At 33.1% G+C, this 14,986-nt stretch overlaps 8 protein-coding genes across 8 annotated transcripts; 4 read left to right on the top strand and 4 right to left on the bottom strand.

The window, feature by feature from the left end:
• Positions 1-271: 271 nt before the first annotated feature.
• On the bottom strand, positions 272-1,351 carry NAEGRDRAFT_48419 (uncharacterized protein; the record flags this gene model as incomplete). Its single annotated transcript, XM_002677998.1, has 1 exon — positions 272-1,351. One exon carries the CDS (start codon positions 1,349-1,351, stop codon positions 272-274), a length of 1,080 nt encoding a protein of 359 aa, XP_002678044.1.
• Positions 1,352-2,102: 751 nt separating this feature from the next.
• Positions 2,103-5,032, top strand: NAEGRDRAFT_57795 (CNH domain-containing protein). Its single transcript, XM_002678112.1, has 2 exons — positions 2,103-2,563; positions 2,607-5,032. The coding sequence occupies exons 1-2, from the start codon at positions 2,243-2,245 to the stop codon at positions 5,001-5,003; spliced, it is 2,718 nt and encodes a 905-aa protein (XP_002678158.1). The 5' UTR covers positions 2,103-2,242; the 3' UTR covers positions 5,004-5,032.
• A 306-nt stretch (positions 5,033-5,338) lies between these two features.
• NAEGRDRAFT_66557 (uncharacterized protein) lies at positions 5,339-7,171 on the bottom strand (the record flags this gene model as incomplete). The annotated part of the gene is made up of 1 exon (XM_002677997.1): positions 5,339-7,171. The coding sequence occupies one exon, from the start codon at positions 7,169-7,171 to the stop codon at positions 5,339-5,341; it is 1,833 nt and encodes a 610-aa protein (XP_002678043.1).
• Positions 7,172-7,279: 108 nt separating this feature from the next.
• NAEGRDRAFT_66556 (uncharacterized protein) lies at positions 7,280-8,569 on the bottom strand (the record flags this gene model as incomplete). The annotated part of the gene is made up of 1 exon (XM_002677996.1): positions 7,280-8,569. The coding sequence occupies one exon, from the start codon at positions 8,567-8,569 to the stop codon at positions 7,280-7,282; it is 1,290 nt and encodes a 429-aa protein (XP_002678042.1).
• Positions 8,570-9,259: 690 nt separating this feature from the next.
• Positions 9,260-10,792, top strand: NAEGRDRAFT_56128 (LOC495147 protein-like protein). Its single transcript, XM_002678111.1, has 3 exons — positions 9,260-9,412; positions 9,773-9,943; positions 10,261-10,792. The coding sequence occupies exons 1-3, from the start codon at positions 9,340-9,342 to the stop codon at positions 10,593-10,595; spliced, it is 579 nt and encodes a 192-aa protein (XP_002678157.1). The 5' UTR covers positions 9,260-9,339; the 3' UTR covers positions 10,596-10,792.
• Positions 10,793-10,885: 93 nt separating this feature from the next.
• NAEGRDRAFT_66554 (uncharacterized protein) lies at positions 10,886-12,109 on the top strand (the record flags this gene model as incomplete). Its single annotated transcript, XM_002678110.1, has 1 exon — positions 10,886-12,109. The coding sequence occupies one exon, from the start codon at positions 10,886-10,888 to the stop codon at positions 12,107-12,109; it is 1,224 nt and encodes a 407-aa protein (XP_002678156.1).
• A 333-nt stretch (positions 12,110-12,442) lies between these two features.
• NAEGRDRAFT_66553 (uncharacterized protein) lies at positions 12,443-12,760 on the bottom strand (the record flags this gene model as incomplete). The annotated part of the gene is made up of 1 exon (XM_002677995.1): positions 12,443-12,760. The coding sequence occupies one exon, from the start codon at positions 12,758-12,760 to the stop codon at positions 12,443-12,445; it is 318 nt and encodes a 105-aa protein (XP_002678041.1).
• Positions 12,761-13,196: 436 nt separating this feature from the next.
• On the top strand, positions 13,197-14,981 carry NAEGRDRAFT_66552 (uncharacterized protein; the record flags this gene model as incomplete). Its single annotated transcript, XM_002678109.1, has 1 exon — positions 13,197-14,981. One exon carries the CDS (start codon positions 13,197-13,199, stop codon positions 14,979-14,981), a length of 1,785 nt encoding a protein of 594 aa, XP_002678155.1.
• Between the last annotated feature and the right edge of the window lie 5 nt (positions 14,982-14,986).

Genomic DNA, 14,986 nt, shown 5'->3' with positions numbered 1-14,986 from the left:
CGCACGATCCGAATGCCATATTATTATCTGTTAAAGTATATTTCTGTTTTGCAAAATGATAATAAATTATTGAATGTTGTTGGTATTAGGAAACATGAGTTGTGAAGATTCTTTTTCTTTGAAAAATCTAAAAAGACCTTTTTCTCATCAAATCCAAGAGGCAATCCACATCCTTTCCTAGAAGAAATAGAAATTTTGAATGGCCAGGTTGGTCAACTCTTGATAATAGTAAATCTGATGAATGGGTCATCATATTTGAAAAATTAAATCTTTACTTTTCGTCAAGTTGATTGAGTGGTGTTTCAGAAAGTGAATCTGCCATGGTAGTATCACTAGGTGTGCTTACTGTGCTAGTTCTGTCGTCTGGTTTTTTCTGTGAACCATTTGAAGCTCCAAGGATTTCAGATTTCTTCAAAGTCCAATTATTGGCAGCAAGTTTAAATGCCTGTTTTTGTGTTAATTCTGTGTGAGTTGTTCGAATACGTTGAATTTCTCCCTTCATGAAAATATTATAGGCATTAGGTTGTCTATTACCCTTTTCCTTCTTTGGTGCTGAAAATGTTGGTATATCATCACTAATTGATGATAACTCATCACTATGTGGCATACGATGAAGATTGCCTGAATTTACAAATTCATCCCCTGATTGAGGAAGTAAGTTTTCCAATTTTTTCAATCTCATTTCCATCTTTCTCATTTTGGCAGATTGAATAGTGACTAATTGTGCCATAAAATCAATTTTATCTTCCAAATCTCTAATATATGAAACTGGATCAGATGATGACGAGGATTGATTATTATTTTCGTATTGTTCTCTATTTCTCTTCTTGAAACTAGCAAATACATTTTCAAAATCATTAAGTGGTTTTGGTGCTTGTCCATTAATCATTGTATTATTCATAGAATGATCTGAAATGGTTGAACATGAAGATGAGGCGGAGGATATTCTGACATTTACATTATCAACAAGTGTACTATTACCATTATTACCACTATAAGCTTGAATTGCATTCATAATTGGCCCAACATTAACAACACGAGAAGTTGAATTGTTTGGTGGTATGGAAGCAATAGGTGGTAAAGAATCATCATTGCCAGCTGATCTCATGTGTTCTATATTATTGTTGGATGCATTATTTAGTGTTGTTGTTGCTGTATTTGTTGTGTTAAGTGGCTTAGAAGGGTGATTGATACTGCTTCCATATTCATCAAGCATGTTTGTTTCAAAAGTTGCTGTATGATGAGGTGAAAGTGGAGAGGAAGGAGCAGGGGAAGAAGAAGCAGAAGAAGATGACGAAGAAGGAGGCATTTGTTGATCTTCCATCATGAAGGAATTAGAATCTGACAGCATTGTTATTCGCTTTTATATTTTGATGTGATGTTGTTTAAATTAATGATGGTAGTTGATGATAATTAAATTGTTATCCTTCCGTATTGTTACCAATTTGTATTATGATGGTGGTGTGTAAATAATTTAAATAATATTATTCTAATAGTAGTAGACTTGTTGTTCTCCTTATTAGATATAAGATGTGCGCTTTAATATATTACTTGATATTGTAAGTAAAACCTAGAGAGAAGTTAATGATGAAGATTTGTTGTTATTGTTCTAGTGAATTGTACTATTGATTAAACCAAACACACAACTTTTTAAAAACCACTCTCTCTGATGATGAAGAAAACGTATTTAAAACGCAGTGAATAAACAATTGCAAAGCGGATTTTGCTAATCAAACAGAATCTGGTGGTTGGTTGGCAAATTTTTTGATAATCTCTTATCTATTAAATATTTTGAAGAATAAACTTTTTATTATGAAGATATGAAGAGAGGAAGCACGAGGATTTCCTTCTCCGCACATACAAGTTTGTAGAAGAAAGTAGTTACCTCCGCTTTAAGAGAGGCACAATCAATTAAAATACAATCCATCAAATCGCTATCAAATCGACACGAACAGTAATGAGAAGAAGGTAAAAAACAGCTTTCTGTTGGCTGGAACAAATAAAATCTTTTATTAGTTTTTTTTAAAACAATAAAATTCAATTTTAATTTTATAAAAAAATCTTTTCTCGTTCTTCTTGGTCATCACACGATAATAATAATCAAACTCTGAAAATATTATCATCAGCATCAAATACGATAGATCGAAAGAACGGAATTGTTGAACAAGATCAGAGACACAATAGTTATAGGAAATTAATTTGTTGGATTTTATATTCGGAAGAAGAATAATTTATTAAAACAATGGGACATACAGCCTTTGAATATTTCCAATTATTGGATGGATTGGGAAAGGTAGAATCATTGTGTGTGTGGTGCAATACTCTTTTTGTGGCCACCACTGATGGTACCTTATCCCTTTACAATATTCGATATGATAAAAAGGCAAACAAGGAAAAGTTTACTTGTGCTCTGGACAGTCAAAAGAAACAATTTAGCAAAAAGCCAATCACTCAAATGTGCTCAGTTCCAGAATTGGGAATGTTGATTTGTTTGACAGATGGATTTATTAAAGTATATACTCTCGGAATGTTGAGTGAAATTGATACACTCAAGAATTTAAAGGTAAGAATAATTTGGAATATTTTGAGTGTAATTAAATTGATAGCAAAATCAATTGAAGGGATGCATGTTTTTTGCTCTGAAAAAGCACAATGGTGAATTTACAATGGCAGTTGCATCAAAGAAAAAGATTTCAATCTTTGAATATGGTAGTAAGGAATCTAAATTTAAATATCAACAGGAATTGGTTCTGCCAGATGCTGCCAAATCTTTGAATTGGAGTGGCGACAAGCTCTGTGTTGGTTTCAAAAAGGAATATTCATTAATTGATGTATTAAAGCCATCTGCCATGCCACAAAAACTTTTCGATACAGGTGTTTCACAACAAAATACTCTTGGATTATCACTTCCCAATGAAACTATTGTGGTTTTGAATGGAATTGGTGTGACCATCAACTTTTCTGGTAAACCTTCACGATCACATGGTATTGGATGGAGTGAAGCTCCAAACATGATTGGCTATTTGAAACCATACCTCATTGCACCACTCTCTGTTTTTGTTGAGGTTAGAATTTTGAGTACCACTGTGAAAAAGGATACTTTCATTCAGAGTCTTCCACTCAAGGATATCATTACAACAAGTCAACAGAATTTCATTGATTTGGATCATCCAGAAAATATGGATCATGGTATGGGTGTTGGATTCAAGGTAAGAAATGAACTCGACAGAGATGACACCATTGATCCAGAAAATAGAATTTTCCTCGCTTCAAAGAGTTCCATCTATGTTATGGTAATGAAACAATTTGATTTGCAAGCTGGAGAACTCTTATCCAATCAACAATTTGAATTGGCTCTCCATCTCTGTAATACTGTAGAGAATACCAGATATAAGATTGAAGATTGGAGAGTTAGTTCCATTCACACACAATTTGGTTTTCACTTGTTTGCCAAAGGTGAATTTGACAAGGCAATGGAACATTTTGATAAGACTAAAGATGATCCACGTATGATTATTTCACTCTTCCCTGATTTGTTACCACCAAAATCTTCATTTAAATTCTCCCTCCCTTACACTTCTGAAGAGCAACGAAAGATTGATCACTTTTTAAAGGATATTGAACAAAGAAATAAGGCCCTTCAAGCCCTGATTCAATACTTGCTTCACAGAAGAACAACAGAAAAGGATTTGAATGAGCAAGCTCTAGATGAAGCTGAGGCAGTTGATACAGCATTATTGAAGGCACTTTTATACACTAATGACCCTCACGTTGAAGATTTTATCACCCAACCAAATCATTGTAACATTATGGACAGTCAAAAGACCCTCCACTCCCATCAAAAGTTTAGAGAGTTGGTTCTCTTCTACAAGACCAAAGGGTTGCACGATAGAGCTCTTGAATTGTTGAAATTATTGGGAGACAAGTCATCAGCAACATCTATTTACACCGACTTGATTGGTGTCATGCCAACTATTAACTATTTGAAGGAATTACAACAGGTTGGAGAAGGACAACAGTACATTTTAGAATTCTCAAAGTGGGTACTCAGTGCTGAGCCACTTCGTGGTTTAAAGATTTTCCAAGTACCAAATTGTCCAATTAGTGTAAATGAAATTTTATCTCACTTGGATTTGTTTGATCATGCTCTGGCCATGAAGATTGCCTATTTGGAACACTTGATTAAGGTTGAAAAATCTGTGGATCCAAACCTTCACAATCAACTTTTATTGTACTATTTGGAATATGTGACCAAATACTCAACATCAGCATCCAACTATGAGGAAGATAGTATTCCTGGACTCCTTCAACCAGTTAAGGATGTCAAGCGTAGAATGAACGACTTTTTGACCCACTCTACTTTTTACCACTCTGAAAAGATGCTTTCGAGATTCCCATTCGATTCCCTGTACGAAGAGAGAGCTATTTTGTTGAGTAAGATTAATAGACACTCCCAAGCTCTGACTATCTATGTTACCAAATTGGAAAGTATGGATAAGGCTGAGAAATATTGCGAGCAACACTATAATCCAGATGGAAGTGAAGAAAGTAGGGAAATATTTATCATTCTTCTCAATATGATTTTAAAGCAAAGTGCCAGTACAGAAAACAATTTATTCTTTGAAGATGCTATTGGATTATTGGAACGTCACTTTTCAAAGATTGACTTGATCAAGGCAATTAAATTGCTCCCAGAAAATGTTCCAATATCTGATTTGATGAAGTACTTTGAAGCAACTCTGAGGTGCCATACGGAACAAAAGAGACGTGCTCAAATTATGAAAAATATCAATCGATCTGAGAATCTCCAAGTTCACGAAGAAGTCATTAAGGAAAGAAAGAGAGTTGTAAAGGTTAAACCAGATAGAACTTGTGCAGTGTGCAATAAGAAATTAGGTATGAGTGCCTTTGTTTGTTATCCTAATGGTGTCGTTACACATTATATTTGTGCTAAAAACATGAACGTTTGTCCAGTCACAGGTAAACACTTTATGAAATTGTAATAAATTATTTTTTGTAAACTGATTTATTTAAACAGAATCTGCTGTTAATTGAGGCATACACAAATTGTAAAAGACACTATCTTTGAATACTTGTTCTCTGGTCTTCCATCCGCACCATCCTCCTGAAATGACATCTTCCAAATATTCTGGGTCACTAATACTACCAGTGAAATGAGGATCCAAAATGAGGTAGGATACCTCTCCAGTCATTTCATCAAATTCAATTCCCAACATGGTGTATGCAAGAACACCACCTCCTATCATAATTGGACTACCATTAACATCAAAGTGATTGGCGATGGCTCTTGCATGTGAATTCATTTCATCACCTCTATTTACATACAGAACTTTACTTTGAATACCGCACCACTTTTCCAGAACAATGGTATTTTCAAAAGCGCCAATCCATTGAGAAGAGCCCAAGAAGGACTTTGCTTATCTCCACAATCTACTAGACACTTTTGAATTTCATCATGGGTTGGCAAGTTGACAACGAGAGAACCAGAATGATATTGAGCATGTGAAATAAGTGTTTGAAGACTTCTGTAGGCACATCCCCATCCTTCATCATTGAATTTATCTTGGCAATAGTGAGCATATAAATAGTCGCCACGAACAAGATGTAAATTATTGGCTCCTGATGATTTGATTGTGGAAGGATAGCCAACATAATTGTGAACATTCAAGATCTTCTTGTTAAAATCACTAACTTTGGATTTGGAAGAGCGTCCAAAAGCCAATGCCTGATTAGTTCTAATGAATGGTTGCTTGAGTGAAAAGTAGAGTCTCTTGTGATATTCCTCTCTCAATTTGATGCAATATTGTTCATTTCGTTGTTCAAAAACGAGATCTTCACTGTAGAATGGGTAGCAACATGTGAAAATGTGAGGATAATCCTTTGGAAGGAATTGGTAAAATCCAATATTCTTTAAAGACTTGTTAGCTCCAACACTTGTAACAAGGAATCCCTTTCCAATATTGTTACTAATATAGACGAGTTGTTTGATTAATCCTTCAATGACAATTTCACGAATTCTTCCAAGGGAGAGTGATTTCTTTAAAGCACTTACTGGAATATAAGATGAAGATTCCAAGCTGATGGTACAATTTGTGAGTTTTTTGTCTGTTGAAATGACAATTCCTTGCTCGGTACTATATTGATTTGGAGCCATGCTGACAAAACAATTCAAGTGCAGAATTTTAGAAATGGTTGTCATGGTTTGTGAGGCATCGTTCAATTTTTCTGTAGTTTTAAGGAATTCTCCAAGGGTTTGTTTTGGGAGCTTTTTCTTCTTATTCTTGGTAGTTTCCTTCTTGTTAAAATTGGCATCAACTTTGAGATGTTGTGTAGATTGATCGATGAGGGAGAGTTTTTCTGGCAAGATGGTTTCCACATTTTGTGAGAGAGTCTCTGCAGAGTCATGAATCTCCACACTGGCTACCAAATTATTGGATGCTTGTTGAGCATTCTTATTCTTACGAGAAGGGGTGGCTGTTTCTGATTGTTCTGGAAGAGTTTTCAATATTACATTTTCTGGCTTTTTCAAAGTTTGAATAAATCTGTCAGTTTGACGTTTAAAGCTCTCTACTGTAGAGTCATTTTCTGACTTGTTACTGGAATCTACTTGATAGACAATGTTCAAATCGCAATGAACACGAGCAATCACACAAGATAATTGATCTTCCTTTAAATTGGACAAATCTCCTCTATCTCCAATAATATTCAATTCGGAAAACTCTTCAAAACTTTCCATTGTACAATTATTGTCCTTACTCACTCTATACAAATCAATTGATGATGCTCCACCAACCATTATTAATAATTCTCTTCCGATCAATTTGTTGAATTGTTTACTTATCAATAGAGGCAAATTTTGAACCAAATCACTCAACGCAGCCTCTCCCAACAATTTTCCAACACTATTAGCAGTAATATAAATTCCCAACATGTCCATTCCATTCGGAATAATCACTTGCTGCATTAAATCCAATTCATCTTGATCAAAATTTGAAAGACTCTTCATAAAGTTGAGAATAACTTGCTCATCATTTTGTTGATCAACCTTATTCAATCCGATCAAATAACCAACAATGATGGTACTACTCGTTGCGAGTTGCTTAAAAAATTGCGATAATCGATTCTTGATAAGAGTTTGAATTTTAACCATTTTTTTTCGGATCACGGAATTTTTTATTATTTTCAAAAATTTAATTTTATTTAATATTTACTTTACTTGATTATGAAAATGATGATGTTTAATATTCAAAAGTTAATATTAAAAGAAGAATAATAATAAACAGCTTAAAGCAATGAATCCATTAATGAAATGTGTTGAGGAAGCATTTACCATTCTCGAACTGTTTGAACCTCTTGGTTGATTGGTAGAAGTGATTGGAGTGATTGGATTGAATACTGAAGGAATGCATGAATTGGAACTTTCATATCCACTTGGAATGTTATCAAATTGAACAGTTGTATTCAAATATTCTGGTTTTTTAGGAAGTGATCCAATGTCTTGGTTGACTGCATTTTCATCAATAACAACCTGTCCAGAAATGGATGTCAATCTCACTCTACATGGACATGTAATAACATTTCCAGTTGTGTATAACCAAGTATTTCCCTCAGTTCTATTCAATGAAATCCAATTTCCCTGAACTTTACTTTGAATATCGACAGATTTCAATCCAATATTGAAATTTCTCACTTGTAATTCAAATCCATAATTTCTCGAGTAATCAGTAAAGAGAAAACTCATATTTGGTGATGGAGTTGAAGATTTGAATTTTGTGCATTGGACAAATCTCCAAGTTAATTGTTGAACTCCCCATCCCAAGTTTCCTCCACTCAGATAATTAAAGGCAGTATCACTTATATCTAACCAATTGTATCTGGTACATAAATTAGGAAATGGACACATGTCAGTAACTAAAACTTCAACAGAATGACCAGTGGCATTGCATAGACGTAAACATTGACCACAAACTCTGGAAGTTGACCAATCCTGAACTCTAATGGCTGCATACATGGTGGCATATTCAGTTGGAATTGGATTCAATTGACAAGCTCCTGCATTTGGTGTGAAATAGGTTACAACTGTTTGATAGGCAAATGTTTGATTTGCAATTGGAATTTTCAATTCGTTTGCATGAGAAATAGTTTGATTAACAGTTGAAGTATCTATTTTCATAACACTCATTTGTGAAATTATATTCTTCAACTCAACCTGTTCATTTCCATTTATGGAAAACTTTACAGTAGCTGGAAGAAAGAAAATATGAGCATTTGTGGGAGCTCCCAAATAATAGCAATTTTTAGCATAATTCTGCATTGGATAATATGTCAAAACTGGATTTTCAATATTTGTTTCCCAGTCATAAGTCATGATTTGAACATTTGTGAAAACTTGTGAAGAGTTTTTGGCATCCGACAAGCAAAATTGTAAATAAGTCGGATTAAAACTTTCAATATTGATAATGTAGGCATGTGTGGTGAGGAGTTGGAGTGTGAGAAATTGCAAAAATGCAAGTAATAGTAGATATTTTAATGACAGGTGTTGAGACATTTTTTTATCGATGAAAATAATCGACAAGTGACCTGTTGTAATCTTGTTAAAAAAGAAATCCAATGGGATTTAATGTTTGGTTTTGATCTGCCAATTTAAGACATTTGTTTTCTGTATTTGGTGGATTATAATTTAACATTTTACAATGAGGGTTTACAATTTCTGTTTGAATTCATTTAAAACTAACATTTTTATTAATTTTACGATTTTTGAGTACAAAATTTGTTGAATTTGAAAATTATTTCCAGGGTCCATTCAGTTCAAATTTGACGATGGTTGTAAGAACCAAGAATTTGCATTTCAATTTTTTTATTTTCTTTTTCAAATGAAAGTGTTTTTGTACTAATTTGTATTATTTTTGATGGTGATTGAAAATTTCCATTATTGAACCCGCAAGTAGTCCAACAATTGACATTCATCAACACCTTATCATTCTCTTTTAAACATAAAGGAAAGTAGTCGAAAGAAACTAAACCAGTGGAAACATGTAACTGAAGGTCAGTTCTTATCACTGATCCACTTTCTTCAACGTACTAAGCCAATTAACTTTATTTTAATAATTATATCGTTCAACACAAAGCCTCATAACGGAACTATGATGCCAAACGTCAATGTCAACAAATCAAAAAAAAACGTTAGATTGTTATTACAACGCAGACAACGCTGTCTTTATACAAAAATTTCCAACAACAAATTCTTAATAAAAGACAAGTTTGAAGAGAACAATAATCGAAACTAAACCTTTAGAATAATTGTATATAAGAGAAATCATGGGTAACGAAAATCAAAAGGGAATTTCTACAAAGCAAATTCACGACTGGCAAGAAATTGCTGAGAATAGACGTATGTAATAACATTATTTAATAATATATTAAATCTCATCATAATATTTAATATATTCATTCCGTGATGACGACCAAAAATGTTTGCCCGCCAAATTTTACTGTAATTTTCAACGTTCTCTTCTCACCGTGTTGTTTGTGGAACAACAACAATAACAAAAATTGCAAACATATGATTGATGATGAATATGTGCTAATAATGAATGCTTGTAAATTCATATGATGATAATTTGTGTTGATCTACGGGCGAAATTTGTAATATTTTGATGGTTTAATGCTGAATTCAACAATAATAACAATAACATTGTGTTGGATGAATATAATGATGATGGTACTACTTTGTAATTATTATTGAATACAGTCTCAAAGAAGGATATCAAACGTTACAGAAAGATATGGTTGGATATGTTTGGTGATAAGGAAATGGACAAGGATGGTTTTAAAAAGTGGATAAAGGCTATTGGTATTTTCCCTAACCTTCCAAAGGATGCTCCAATAGATCACTTGTTCCGTTCCTATGATCGTAATAGAGGTATGTTAATGATAATAATTTAAATTTATATATATTTAAATGTTTATAACATAATAATTTGGAATTAATATGATGTTTTTACTTGGTAACACATTTAACTATCGAATATATTTGTATCAATAATAATAACTTGATCCGTTACTATTAATATATTTTAACAAAATATGATGAATTTCGGTTTAACTTTTGATCAATAACAACAACGTGAATGATACAAAAACTACTTATTCATCCAATGATGAACATTCTAAAACAATTATTATCAACCTAACAACAATATAACTAAAACACAACAAACTAACAATATATTCCAACAGATGGTAGTATTAGTTTTGAAGAATTCATTCTCTACCTCTCCATCACTGCTCCAACTCAAACAGAACAAGATCCAAGCAAAATCATTGAAGTTACCTTCTTGTTGTACGATGCTGATGGTGATGGTCGTTTAACTTCAGTTGAATTGGAACAAGGTATGAAGGATACATTCCGTTTGTTAGGACATGATGTTGATAGTGAAAAATTCAAGCACATTATCTCACAACGAGTGAAGCAATTGATGGACTTTGCTGATATTAATGGAGATGGTGAAATTTCACTTGAGGAAATTCAAGAAGCTGTCAAGAAGAATCCAAAACTCTTGCTCATCTTTTAAATTCAATCAGCAGAAACACACTATTCCAATAATACCATCACCCTTCCAATGTAATTCAATCCACAAACACAAACCTACCTAATGCAACACTGTAGTATTGTTATTATTATTCCTTCACACTACAATAATAGTAGACAATTACTTCACAATTCCATTAGTTCTTTATCAAAAAAGAACTAATAAATTATATTTAAATGAATGCGCAATCTCTGTAAAATCTTCAATTATTGAAAATGACTGTAAAGGTGCAATATCCAACTGCTTGCTGTTTGTTATTCAATATTTAAAAAATGAAAAGACAAGCAACAGAGGAAACATCTTCATCTCATAGTTGTTCAGCAAGTCCAACAACAAATGATTCCGAACAGCAACAACATGTTGAAAATTCCGAAGCTAAAAAACCAAAACTTGAAACTCTCTATGATACTCACCATCTCAGTATTCCACACAATCCACATTATTGTCACTTTTGGGAGCATGACTTGTTTAGAGTCATGTCAAAATATTTCCCACAGTTGAAGGAATTAAAAGACAAGACTCCAGTGCCAACACCAAAATCAGAGCAAGATCATGAAATGATTAGGAAGGCACAGAAGGAAGGAGTTGGACTCTCCGAAAAGGAAAAACACAAGGAGAAACAATACTATACGGTTCAGAGAAGAATGGCCTACTTTTTAATTGATGAAATATTTAAACAATCACCAATTCGTTGTTGTCCATATTGTTGGTTAAATATTGATTATTGCATTTGTAAACAAATGGTTTTCCCTTGGAGAGAGAATAAGCATTTGGACACATTTGTTTCAGAACCTTCCGAGGAATTGAACTCTGTTCGTGAACATTGTGAGAAGCCATCTGAATTACAATCAGACGAGCCACGTTTAAAGATTATTCTACTAATGCATGCCAAGGAATTTTTCAGAAAATCAAACACTGGAAAGATTTTGATGGATACATTACCAAAGGGATTTGTGGAAATTTATCTAGTGGATGTAGAAGCTCATGAAATTGAATTTAAGGAGAAATATTATGGACAAGAGTTGACCTACTTGCTCTTCCCAAGTGAAGATGCTCTCGATTTGGATCAAACACTTGTGGAACAAATTAAACAAAAGCAAATGGACCTATCAAAAGAAATGTGGAAAGACCAAGAGAACTACTCAACCACCAATAAGCGACCAATGAAAAGTATTAATCTCATTATTGTGGATAGTACTTGGCAACAAGCCAAGCATGTTCTCAAAGCTCTCTGCAACAAGAAGGATCTCCCTAATAGACTTAAATTCGATCAATCCAAAGTTGTGCATCTCTATCAACAAAAGGAACCAATCTTTAATTTACTCAGAAAACAAACAGAGAAGGATCGTACCAGTACTCTGGAATGTGCCTTATTATGCATGTTCTTGTTTGATTTGTACAGTTCTGAATTTAGCAAACCATTGCTTTATAATTTGAAATTACTTGTTGTGACCATGCACAAAATGTGTCACAAGGCACTTAATTTTAATGATTAAATTTATAATTTTTAAATTAAAATTTGATTGTCTCTGTATTTTTCAAATATGAAAATCCTTTGCATTAACAATTTTGGAAAGTGGCACTTTTCAGTAAAGAGGTACTTTTCGGGATTAACTCAAAAAATTGGCCATTTGATGATACTATTTATTATTCCAAATATACAATCTAAATAATAGTAATGATTAAATGATTAATACATACCATTATTAATATTAATAATAAAATATGTTATTACCAATTTTTTGAATTAGATAAATAAATTGACATTTTTCGGATCAACCATTGTTGGAATACAAATCGACAATTTTCGGAAACAAAGTGATTTTATTTTAATGATCTTCATCCTCAAGACGATGCATATCTTCGTGTTCATCATGTTGGGTTTGTCTAGCATCCCTTCTCTTCTTCCAATAATAAATACCTCCTCCGATAATAGCAATGATTACACCAACTACTAAAACTATTATACCACCAATGATTGGTGGCTTGTTGATACGCCAAAAGTCATAAACAAATGGTGTAGTACCATTCCCTGTACTATTAAGAGCAATAACAGAGGCCTCCACCATTGGATAATTAGCTTCCACAACACAAGCAAAATTCAATACTAGAGCAGCAAGAGCGGCGATGGTGATCCAAACGTTCATTTTTTTTCTCTTGTGATTGAGGTCCAGAGTTGTTTGTCAAAAAAAAGGGCGCTCATTTTTCTACTCATAAAAAAGATTCCCAACATAAAGAAGAGAAAAGGCTTTGAGTTGTAGTAGTAAGGAAGAATGAAAAAGGTACGATTTAATATGTTGGATAATTTTAAATGATCATGTGTGAGTTGGATGGTAAATGGAGAAGGATTGGAAGTGAGGGATTGATGCTGTATTATGGTGGTTGGATATCACTCTCTGTTTGATGAAGGCTGAGGTTGGTGCTCATCACCCTCTTGCTTTAAATGTAACGATTAATAGGTTCAAAATGATTACAATATTCTGTCTTCAATAATAATGTTAATTTCGGAATAGGATTTAATAATATTATTTTACAGAAAAAAGGATGTGGAATTTTGAGATTGATTTTCTAAATAATTAAAAAATGGAAAACTTGGAGAACATGAGAGGTCAACTCACCACAATCATTTTAGATTGTAATTATTCATCACTTCTCCTCACCACTCAAATCCGAGATGTTCCCACTTCTCTAAAATTTAAAACAATTTTCTTTCCAATCCTTTCCCATTTATTACTTAAAGATCAATTATTCATAAATTGGAGAGATGCTAAATATATTGTTGAATATTTACAAAAATCAAATGGAATGTATATTGCAGATAAGCTGAATTTTTGGTCTGTAAAGTCGTTTGTGTTGCGGGTTTTGGATTATGATATAAATGTTTTGAAGAGATTCAAAGATTTTACAAATGATAAACAAATAGTCAACCAATCTGTTATTCGAAATGGATTATTACTCCAACTTGCAAGTGAAGACTTGAAAAATGATAAGGAAATTGCAATATGTGCCTGTAAGCAAAATGGGCTAGCTCTCAACCATACCTCCAAAGAATTACAAAAAGATATGGAAGTTGTAAGGCAAGCTCTTTCTCAAAATGGATTAGCGCTCGCGTTTGCGGATAAAGAATTACAAAATGAAAAGACAATTGTAGACATTGCAATTGAACAAAATGGATTGGCACTTGAATTTGCAAGTGAAGAGTTGAGGAGAGATAAGAGTATTGTTTTGAGAGCTATTTCACAAAATGGAGAGGCAATTAGATTTGCTTCTAATAATGTTATTTCGATGGCCATTTTACAGGAAGGACACAAACCAGAATATTTAAATTATTCATTGAAAAATGACAGGGAACTTGTTTGGAAAGCTGTTAATCAAAGTGAAGGTGCATTAAGATATGCTTCTGAAGAATTGAGGAATGATAAGCAATTAATTTTGAAAGCTCTTAATTGGGAGGGATATGTTTTCTATTTATCTCCTCGGTCATTGAATGATATGGAGATTGTAATGCAAGCTTGTAAGCTATATGGACTATCTCTCAAATATTTGTCATATGAGTTCCAAAAGAATAAGAAAATTGTCTTACAAGCTGTGTGTCAAAATGGATTAGCTCTTGAATATGCTTCGAAGGAATTGCAAAACAATAAGGAGATAGTTTTATCTGCCATAAATCAAAATGGAATTTCGCTTAAATACGCATCATCCAAACTCAGAAATGATCGTGAAATAGTTTTACAAGCCATTAACACGAGATCTGTGCGATGGAGTAAGCAACCTATTGATTATGCTTCTCTCAATTTACAAGATGACAGGGAATTGCTAATGACAGCTTTCAAATTAAAAACAGGATCTCTTCGAAAAGCGAGTAAGGACAAGAAAAATGATAAGGAATTAATGTTACTAGCTGTTGGTCAAGCAGGAACTCTACTCAAACACGCTTCTGAGCGATTGAGAAATGATGAGGAAATTGTAACAGTTGCTGTTAACCAAGATGGATTGGCACTTGAATTTGCCTCAGAGGAATTGAGAAATGATAAGGAAATTGTTTTACAAGCAATTGAGCAAAATGGAAATGCATTTAAAAGTGCATCTTTTGCATTGAAGGCTGATAGAGATTTTGTAATGACAGCTATCCAAAAACATACAGAATGTTTTTTACATGCCTCTTATGAATTGCAAAGGGATAAGCAAGTGGTTTTACAATATTTACAATATGTTAAAGATGGGACTAGGTTATCTCATTTATCACATGAACTGTTGACTGATATTGAAATTGCTCTAAAAGTAATGGAAAAGGATTTACAGACCTTTGAAAATGTACCAAAAGAAGTGTTTCTCAAAATATTGACTCATTGTAATATTAGACATTAACATTC

The sequence above is a fragment of the Naegleria gruberi genome (assembly GCF_000004985.1).
Source record: "Naegleria gruberi genomic scaffold NAEGRscaffold_19, whole genome shotgun sequence".
NCBI lineage: Eukaryota > Heterolobosea > Eutetramitea > Acrasida > Naegleriidae > Naegleria > Naegleria gruberi.
This window is presented reverse-complemented; position numbering and strand designations above follow the sequence as displayed.

Excerpts from the sequence above, each read along its gene's own strand:
- NAEGRDRAFT_56128 (XM_002678111.1), top strand. The coding sequence starts at position 9,340 with ATGGGTAACGAAAATCAAAAGGGAATTTCTACAAAGCAAATTCACGAC. Across the intron at positions 9,413-9,772 it reads AGAAATTGCTGAGAATAGAC|TCTCAAAGAAGGATATCAAA; the intron begins GTATGTAATAAC and ends TATTGAATACAG. Across the intron at positions 9,944-10,260 it reads TTCCTATGATCGTAATAGAG|ATGGTAGTATTAGTTTTGAA; the intron begins GTATGTTAATGA and ends ATATTCCAACAG.
- NAEGRDRAFT_57795 (XM_002678112.1), top strand. The coding sequence starts at position 2,243 with ATGGGACATACAGCCTTTGAATATTTCCAATTATTGGATGGATTGGGA. Across the intron at positions 2,564-2,606 it reads ATACACTCAAGAATTTAAAG|CAAAATCAATTGAAGGGATG; the intron begins GTAAGAATAATT and ends TTAAATTGATAG.